This window comes from Cupressus sempervirens, chromosome 9 (assembly GCF_028749045.1).
Source record: "Cupressus sempervirens isolate cs-2001-9-10 chromosome 9, ASM2874904v1, whole genome shotgun sequence".
Lineage (NCBI taxonomy): Eukaryota > Viridiplantae > Streptophyta > Pinopsida > Cupressales > Cupressaceae > Cupressus > Cupressus sempervirens.
The window spans coordinates 80,111,494-80,121,860 of record NC_143126.1 but is presented as its reverse complement, the minus strand read 5'-3'; the positions used below and the strand labels follow the sequence as shown (position 1 = coordinate 80,121,860).

Here is a 10,367-nt window from a genome sequence, read left to right as displayed (position 1 = left end):
TTAATAGGGTGGCATTCCAAATGAATGTTCTAAAGTCCTCTAACCAGGCCCACTTCTAACAGGGTGGATAAAACCTCTGACCAGGTCACATTTAACAGTGTGTTGTAGCCTTTAATAGGGTAGGCCTTTCACAGGGCATCACTTCAGAAGAGTGAGAATTGAGTAGCATGTTGCTAGTGGTTTTTCCCAAATTGGGTTTCCACATAAATCGTTGTATTATGTGTTGATTCTTCATGTGTTATCCTTACATATTGATTTATAGTAACTTGCTAAGTAGAAAAGTTTTAAGCTTGAATGAATGAACAATTTAATGAGCTCACTTTACTTGATGAAAAAGTTTGAATTGGACATTTGGACCTTAAATAACTGATTCACCCCCCCTCTCAGTTATTCTAAAGCATTTCTAATAGGAGATTTGTTTCTAGTGTTGAAGGATCCTTTGTAGGCATTTCCTCTTTAATATCTAACTTATTATTGGCCATCAAGGTATGAGATCTACATTGAAGCATTCATCATCTTTTTCATTGATGCACTTATATATCCGTGGCACCATGATGGGATTATGGCAGATCCGTCACTCAAGGGTTTCAAGCAAGGTGAATCTTAACATTTATCTTGTCTTCCAAAAATTTGCATTTACATTTCTCATTTATGGTTAATTCCTTAACCTAGGGCGCTTGACCAAGGCAAACCCTCATCGAACCCCAACCACAAAACTCTTCTCTTTTGTGTTGATCTACAGGATATCAGAGAAAGGTTTGTAGATTTAGAACCTATTTTTTGGGAGTTTTATAGAGAACTCAGTTTTAGGTTTTTGAACTATGTCAACCTAGTTGTAGGACATCTTCGCAAGTTGACCTAGTCCTCAAATCTCCATGTTTGAGGGGATTTTTGGGTTTTGTTCCTTTCATCATTTTATTCTAAGATCCATGAATGGATATTCAAAAATAGTTCAGGTCTGTGAGTTTTGGAGCCAAAATACATCTTCCTCTACACATTTCAAGGTGAGTCTTTTATATTTTATTTCCTTTCATGTATATATCTTAGTTGGGCTAATTGTGTTCACATAACATCTAGATTTACATTATTTAAGCAACTAGTTCAATTTTATATTCATATTTTCCTATCAAAGGCCAAAGAATATATTTTCGTGTATTGCATCCCCCTTTATAATTCAAATTTACTATTAGCGCCCCATTTCCTTTGGGTCTTGGCTAATCTAATTTGGATAATAAGTGGAATCATATTTGAAAAATTCCCCTCTTTCCCTTGCACACATATTTGAATGGCTTAGTGCCCCGGAAGTAGGGAGACCTATGGTCCTATTTAAGTGTCTCCCTTTTCCTCTTAAAAGCCTATAACGTTTGATGCTTGCTACTTAGCTCCTAAAGGCTCAAAAACATATAAGAAGAAGAATCTTGATCGCAAAGATCCATATAATTTTCTCAAAAAGGATATTTATGCCTTTAGATCCTTGGGCAAAATTTTGATCGTATGCGATTTTAATGCTAGGGCAACAAACAATCAAACTCTTAATCTCAATAGAAGTTACAAAGTAAGCAATGATCTATTATGGTTAGAAGAAGCATTGGCACAATATTAGGAAAGGTTGTCACATGATAGCAAGGGAAAGGTCAGTCACTATGGTGTTGAATTATTGGGTTTTTGCAACCTTTACAACATGGTCATATGCAATGGTATGTAAAGATAACCTAAATTTTGGGGCATCACTTGCAAAACAAAAAATGGACAAAGTGTGGTTGACTATATCAACTGTTCTCAAAGCTACACCTCATGATAATTGAATTTGAGATAAAGGAAATACTCAACTGGGCTAAATTCCGACCACAATCCAAATCTATTGAAGCTGATCACTCACACTAAAGGGCAAAAAAGTGTTCAAACTCCTTCATGAAGCTGCCTTTGGTTGTTAGAATTTTAATGATGCTAGAAAATACAAATATTTTCAAAGGTTTGCTTAATCGACTATTTGAGAATCAAGAAAATAATATTAATATTCTAAAATAGCACCCTCTTGACAAAGATCACCTTGTCCTTATTACCACCAAGGCTATTGAGGAATGTAAAAGATCAAGGCCCAAAAGAGGCACTAAGAATATCTTCCCGACTAATCCTTGGTAGATGACGAGTGCAAGATGGGAAAAAGGAGTTTGAGAATCAAAATGAATAAAGAAAACAAAAAAGTATGAAAAGTTTTCAAGACAAAAGAAAGAGCATTATGTGGACTTAAGAAGGCTTGAGTTGATCAACTTGGGGAAAAGTAACTCCAAAAAGTTTTGGAAAGAGCTATGACAAAAGAAGACACAAATTGAAAATGACATCACAGGGGCTCAATGGCTAGAGCATGCCAAGATACTTTATGAACGTGGGTTGGGAGAGCACAAAACCTTGATAATTAAGTCCAAGGAGGATCTTTTCAGCAACGAAGATATTACTCATAGCATAATTAGCTACATAAAAAGCTCGAGATATTGATGGGTTACAACTTGAATATTTAAAATTGGGTAGTGATTTTTTTGAATATTTAAAGTGGTGACATGTTGAGAGAATGCATAAACACTTTATCATCATCAACCTCAAATTCAAGACAATTGTGCCGCGTGGGATCGTATTGGCAGAAGCTAGCTCCTTCCCATTAGAAATAATTGCAATGGTTCAACTACTAAGTTACCTAAAGAAAACTCAAGGTATGGAAAGCTACTGTTGGCCTAATTTAGTTATAGAGGAAAGACTAGATACGAGAAGGCACGTGGATGAGGCAAAATGACAAGTGGATGAAAAAATCGGATATTAACATTCAAGGGTGCCCAATTAGTAATGTAGAAATAAAAAAAATTGTTTGTGAAAAGTTTCAAAATACCATAAGGACAATGCATGATATGCGAAAAAAATCTTAATATAGCAAGGAATTTAATCACACACCAAATCATGAGGAAAAAGTATATATAGGAGCAAATATTAAATGGAGAGCAAACATGCTCATAGCCCAACTTAGAATTGGCTCCCATCAACTCAGATGTGAAACATGTAGATGAGGGTTCGAAAAGAGGAATGAGAAAATAGGGCGTGCTTATTCTGTGACATGGGTGTTGTTGAGATAAAGCATCACTTTATCGTGGAGTGCTCGACATACATAGACATTAGATTTAGGTATGCAAAGATTTTAGAGGAAGACAATTTGAACTACATATTTGAGGGAAAATAGTTAGGCAACACAACAAATATGATTATCAAAATCCACCACCGAAGAGATGAGTTGAACAAGATGTTACAACTTGCTGAAGTTCTCTTCCTCCTTTCCAGAGGTGTGCGCTGGCTTATAGGTCCCATAGACTACTTTAGCCTTGTGAATGTTCTTAAAATCTTTGATCTATTCAACAAAAAAAAGCCTAAACAAATTAAAAATAGAAAAATAAAAAATAAATTTGGTACAAAATGAAAATAGAAAAATTAAAATAAAATTGATAATTACTAATTTTATGGCTTCCACACTTTTTTTAAAGAGATCTTATCGAGTGCTAACGGACAAAAACTTTGACACATGCCTAAATCTCGATGTGATCGTGCTCTTTTGCTCGCTTAAAATGCGTCCACTAGAAGAGATAATCGACGGCTTTAGTTGATCGACACTAAGTCTAGATCGAAATCCAGCCGTTAATTTTCCCGTCAAAACACGCACGTTAAGAAAGGCGGAATAACTTGAAACCAGAGAACATTATTTATCCCTTTTACTCTCACTTTCGACGGAATTCGCCGTTACACTACGCGACTTACGTTGCGGGGTTTCGAACCGCGGACGAAATGTTTACAAACGGGAAGATAAATCTGTGTATTTACAGGCTCAAAACGCGCAATTGAAGGATTTTTGTGCTGTAGAGTTTATTAATCGTCCGATCTGGAGAGCTGTCGATGCATTTGAGGATTTAAAAGGATGGGATTGCTTTTTTCCAGGCTGTTTTCCTCTCTCTTTGGAGACAAGGAAGCTCGCATTTTAGTGCTCGGCCTGGACAATGCCGGGAAAACCACTATTCTCTGTATCCTTTAAAATAAAATTGTTACTAAATCGATCTACAATTTCATGATCGTGAGCATTCCAGGGATTTTTGTTTTGCATTTTAATTTTAAATTGAATCTTTGATTGAAGGGAAATTTCTCTTTCCAGGTTAAGTTTCTATATAGCCGAGAGACATTCTTTCGTCAAGTTTGAAGGAAATTGCCCCAGTTTAGTGCGTTGGATATGCTGCATCCAGATGCTTATTTCACCCAAGTTTAATACTTTCTAAGTTCGATTAGGTATAATGGCATTGATTGTAGAGGGCTGTTTAGCCCAGATGCATCTTACCCATGGGTATCGCCTTTGTCAAATTAATCAGTGACTTGGACCTATTTCGCTGGTTAAGGCCACAAATTTGAATGTGATAATCAGCTGTACTTGAATATTACGCAGCTTTGCAAGCTGGATATAATGTTTTACTCTATTTTGTACTAGGTTACGTGTTCATCTTGCTGGATTTGCTATCTCACCCGATTTCAATATAGTTTGGGTGCCCATGGTGTCGGATGTGGTGTTTTGTCCAATTTCAGTTCAAGGTTTAGTGCAATGCGTAAATCGTTGGATGTAGTATTTGTCCAGTCTCATTATTTCCTACCTTAGCAGGTTGAATACAGTAATTTACTTGATCTCATTAGTAGTGGTGTTGTCCGCTGTATTGGATGCGGTAATTTACACTATTCTAATTTAGGTTGGATTCCCAGTCAAGGTGTATGTGGGACTCTACTCAATTTTAATGGTAGGCTGGTGAATACCAGTCAGTTGTATATATATTTTAACCAATTTGAATACCTGATCAGGAATATGGCGAATTATAAAATTTTCAACACGTCATGACATCCTTTGCTGTTTAGACATGAAGATTTAAAGTTATGCGCAATGCTTTTATAATTTGAGTTCGAACTCTTTCTGATGACATTTTCGGGATTTAAAGCTAGAGCTCCATTGTGAAAAGTCCCATCTGTTTACCACTTGAGCTTTTGCCATTTGGCAAGCTCTGCAAACTTTTGCGAAATATTAAGTCTCAACATATTTGTCTAAGAGAATTAATTGTTAGCTAATTGCAATGCTGAAGGTAAATGTAGTGTCGGGGATAATGGATTGCAAAGCATTAGGTTAAGATGGTGAATTTAGGGTTTAGTTTAGTTTTGAATGAATAATTTCGGTCTTGCCTTAATTTATGCTTTAGATCGGTTGCAGATGGGAGAGGTGGTTTCTACTATTCCAAGTAAGTACGCTGTATTTCCAATGAGGGTTTGGACTTCCCGTTTTACAATGTGAACTAGGCTATTGAAACGTTACCTTTATTTTTGTTTAAGTTCAGAAATTTTTTTTGATCCAGTATTTCATGTGGCATCCAAATTTGATTTCTTCGTGTTGATTGAAGATAGTTTGATGGAATTTTCAAGAGCGAGAACTATTAATCTCTGATTTCTGCTGTGTCATATGCTTTTTAGAATCTTATTTGATCAATTTCATGTGTAATGGAATGCAAAATTGATTCCAATTCCATCTAGATTCTTTCATTGTAAGATTTGATTATATGTGCTATGAAAATGAAGACATCTAAATGTCAGTTTGCTGAAGCTGATCGTTATAGCTTCTAATCAATGCAACGTCATGCTACAGTACATGCAAATGTAGTTGCTTTTTTAATTTTATGTTGGTTATTTTTTGAAATGCGGATAAGAGTGACTTTATCATGGCAATGGTCATGTGGAGAAGGGCTACCTTGTTAATCTGAGAATGCATGCCATATAAAAATTATCAGCCATTTACACTAAAATTAGATTGCAAATTGTCTACCATCTGGTCCAGTTCTTTTAGGATCCCGGACTTAAACATTGTCATATGTAGGCTATCATTTGGAAAAAATCACTGCAGAATTACTTCAGTGTTTGCTGTAAGTCTCCATCCCTGCTTCCACTACATGCTTCTAAAATTCACTGGCTATACAGTTTTGTGCTGCGAATTTCAAGCAGAAAATTAGATTTTCTTCAACTGCTCAGTTCTAGAAGGTTTAGTACCACTTACCGAATAACTTAACTCATCCTACGGAGGGATAATTTAAATTAAATATTTATTTTTATATCATATTTTCATTATTTATTAATTTCCATGAAGATCTTATTTTTATATTAACAAAATAAAGGTACTGTAGGAATAAATGCAAATTTCTATTTCTAATAGTAAATATGTTGCAAATAGTCACTAAATTTATTCCTAGCTCAATGGATCACTTCACATTCTAATGTTGGTATGCACATTCTTTACCATATCTTAACATGCAGATCTATCCTCACCTCTTCAAGCCAGTCCATGTTCTAGGATGTTTGGGGGCACTTCTAGTCACAAACAAAGGCTTGTTGGAACAGGGCTTCTATTACATCTCCAGATGGATATACTTTGAATCAAGATCTTTATTTTGGGGGATTTTTAACAGCTTTTTGAATCTAACTTGATAGTTAATTCTAATTAAATGTTGACCACAGAAGCTCCACTCAATTAGCAAATTTTACTATTCTTAAGATGTCCCATTTTAGTCAGATAATTCACAGTTAGCAAGAATGCTATGTGATTGTTTGGGAATAGAGTAAATGTTTTCTCATGACACCAGTGCAAAAAAGTGCTTTTTTTGTCTCTGTTTATTGTGTCTATTCTATGTTTAGTGAAAGGGACTGTCAACATTCTGGAATTGCACATATTGTGGGCCTATTTTTTAAGATTGGATCTATGTGAAGCATTATAGAACTGCTGCAGTTCCATAATACTTGTCAGAAAAAGTTGGCTGTTTTGACACACTAGTTTTTTCAGCATAATTTGGGTGTTTTCACATGCCAGATTGAACAGTTTGCCATAACGATATTATTAACTGCTATCTGTCCTGTGGATATTGCAGCCATTGGATTTAATGTTGAAACAGTTCAATACAACAACATCAAGTTTCAAGTGTGGGATCTAGGTAAATATTGAGTGGTCATTTTCAATACAATATTTTTTTTAATGTTTGTTTTTAATTGCATACTGAATTGGTACTGAAAATAACATAACAGTGGATCTCTTGAAAATAGTCAGCAGAGAACTCTAATCCCCTTTTTATTAAGAAATAGATGATTCTATCTGAAATAGTGTCAATAACATTATTGCAAGTTATTGATAAGGAGTTGGATATTTCACAAGTGCAGCCTGTACTTGTGTATGTGCAGGATTTTTTCTATTTGATGCTCTGTTAACTTTTTTCTTCAACCATTTATTTTGTTCTCATTTCTTTCTATGATTCTTCATTAATATATTTGTACAGTCTACTCTTTTGCTTGTGATGGTTAGTATATCTTAACTTATTATCTACATTAGACATTTGTCACTCGAATCAATGAAATAAGAATAACTTTTCAGTTTTAACATATCCAATTTTTATAAATGACACCTCCAAATTTTCGTTTAAAGGAGAATGACATACACACACACACACACACACATATGTGCACACACTCGCTGATATGTCTATGTGTATATATCATAGCAGGTGTAATGTCCCTTTTTGAAATTTTCCTGAATTTAGTCCTGAAACAGTTCTTCCAACTTAAAGATGAGAATCACATTATGTTTATCAATAACTTAGAATAAAATACATAAGTTCCCCTTTTCTGGAATATTTCTAATTTAGGGCCTGCACACAACATTTGTCAGTAGAAATTCATATTAGGACATTTAATAACTAAAATCTATAATAACCTTTAAAATAATATATATTCATCATTTATATCTAACTTATTACATGTGCATAATTACATTTTGATCAAGGCATATTCCTATAGTCAATCGTACTATGAACTCATTAGGAATATTTTGCTAACTGCAATCTCAAGGATAGTTGTCCTTGTATTGTGAGAAAATAGGTGGATTTCATTTCCATCTATCTCACCGTGGTGTACTTGAGAAAAATCTCGAGCCTAGTGCCATGATTGGATTTCTGATCCTCAACACCCCTTGTCCACAAGCATGACAGGATTTTAGGTCCCCACCACATTGGAGCTGGGTCATCCTCCTCGACCAAGCCTAGGGTTATGATTGGATTTCTGGTCATCAACACCCCGTGGCACACAAGCATGGTAGGATCTCTGGTCCATCCATCTCGGAGTGTTGTACTTGATAAGACACTCAAGCCCAGGGATATGATTGGATTTCTGGTCCTCAATGCTCTTCAATCCATGAGCATGGTAGGACCTCTCATCCATCCATCTCAGGGTGGTGCACTTGGTATCTTGTGAACTTGGAAGGCTGGTCGTCCTTTCTGTTAGCAAGATAGTACTATAAATTTAAAATAGATTGCTAAAGAAAATCTGCTATAAAAAATATTATTTTATAGCTCTTAATGAATCGATACAATTGCTCACAAATAGCTGCAATAACTTTATTTCTGCAATAATTATAGATATGTCTGTTCTTAATTTATATCCTACATTTATTCTTCAAAATTGGCTCTGAATATTATTCTTTTTCGCAATCAACGTCTATCTCGTATATGTATTTTATATCTCAATTTCCCCCTGATATCTGAATTCTGTAATTGTCTAAATCCCCCTCCTTTAAATAAGCTTTCTCTCCTTTTACATCTTCCTTAGTGGAGTGTAATGTGTCCTTTTGGGATTGCTCTAGAATCACAAATTCAGTTAAAATAAGAAATGCAAAATAAGAGTTATTACATTACCAATTACAATCGTTTGAGCAAGATAAATTCTGGTTGAGGTCCTGCTATTGTATTACATAATATTGAAATATATCTCATACCACCAATTATTTATTCAAGAAGTCAGGTAATATCCATATTCAATTTTGGTATTCAACCATAATAGGGGTTGAATGTGGGAGCACAATAGGGTAACCAAAGCAATCCTCACAGTAAGCCCAAGAGTGGAATTAATACCCCCTTGGCTCACATGTGGCAGATATTTCAGAAATCCATCATGGGGTGGCCTACCTAGCGGGGATGCTCATCTCTGCCCTCCTTAGTTGTGTCACGTTATTCACTCGCCTATGTTTTTGACTTCTCCAACAATCAGCCATCATAGAGATTGGAGAGGAAACTGCAATAGGGTGCCCAAAAAACTTCCTATCTAAGCCCAAGGGTGGAATGCAATAACCCCTTGGTCCACGTATGGCAGACACATCAGTCATCCATCATGGGGTGGCCTACTTTGGCAATCTTGTATCTGCTCTCTTCTTGTATTTCCTTCTCCGCTCTACATGATTGCTTGTCAGGTTATAAGTAACTTAATAATTAAGGATAGCATTTTATATTAAGACACAAAAAATGTTCAGGTATCAATTTTTTTTCCATTGCATACCGCAACACTTGTAGAATACAAGCTTATTTGCAGGTAATTTAAATCCGGTCTGCCGTTGTAAATTAAGTAGACCCTATCTGTTGTGATTTGCTTGTTGAATGCTGACTTCTTCCTTTTTCTGTTAAGTGGCAGATGCTGATCTCACCATATGCCCTCCTTCAATCGAAGTTCCTCCGTAAAAATCCTTTACTTAGCAATGGAGGTTTGTGTCCCTTTTTGGCGGTCACTCTCTTCAAGAGTATTGTCTCTTCCAAATGGCCTTTTATCCTTCACCAATCTTAGTTGCTGCTGTAAAGACATTAGATCGCTACCTTATTATGATCACTCTTCAAGTTCACAGTCAGTACCAACTTGCTGATATAATTACACGAGGTTGTGTGTCTAATTTAATTCGTTCCTTAGCCACATATATGAGCCTCATCTTATTTCTGAGAATATATCGATCTAAATATAGGTATTGGACCAATGACTGAATTCAATGGAGTAGAATCATCACATGTTTTTGCCGCTTTTTTTTTTTTTTGATCTGGGTTATAGAAAATTGCCAGTCTTAAATTAAGACAATTTTCTTGTGCTAAGGATGGTATCATGACAGAAGTCATACCCCTTCATTTGGCAAAGGACACCTCTCTTCGTTAAGTAGCACTGCATGAAGTTAATGTTGGGTAATAGCTGCCTCAAAACCTTCATCTAGTTGGCCTTTTTGTGTCTATCTGCTAATAGTTAAATCATTCTAATTGAGGTTAGCCCTGCTAATATTCTTTATGTGACAGTGTTCTTAGTGAGGGCACAATAGTAGCACTACTTAGAAAGTTAGAATTAGGTTTGACTCTTCTAATTGAAGTATAAATGGGCCTTAATGACTCTGGTTTAATTGGGAAAAAATAGAGAAAAATTGGAAACTTAAGAGAATGAAAACATCCATAAAAGTAGGAAAAATCATGTTT

The 10,367-nt window shown here is 35.4% G+C and overlaps 1 protein-coding gene across 1 annotated transcript in view; it reads left to right on the top strand.

The window, feature by feature from the left end:
* Positions 1–3,766: 3,766 nt before the first annotated feature.
* The window catches only part of ARF3 (ADP-ribosylation factor 3), a 44,783-nt gene continuing 38,182 nt past the window's right edge, over positions 3,767–10,367 (top strand). Inside the window, exons 1-3 of the mRNA XM_089799088.1 lie at positions 3,767–4,055; positions 5,262–5,300; positions 6,972–7,034. Coding sequence (XP_089655214.1) covers positions 3,953–4,055; positions 5,262–5,300; positions 6,972–7,034 — 205 coding nt within the window. The 5' untranslated portion in view covers positions 3,767–3,952. The remainder of the gene's footprint in view (positions 4,056–5,261; positions 5,301–6,971; positions 7,035–10,367) is intronic.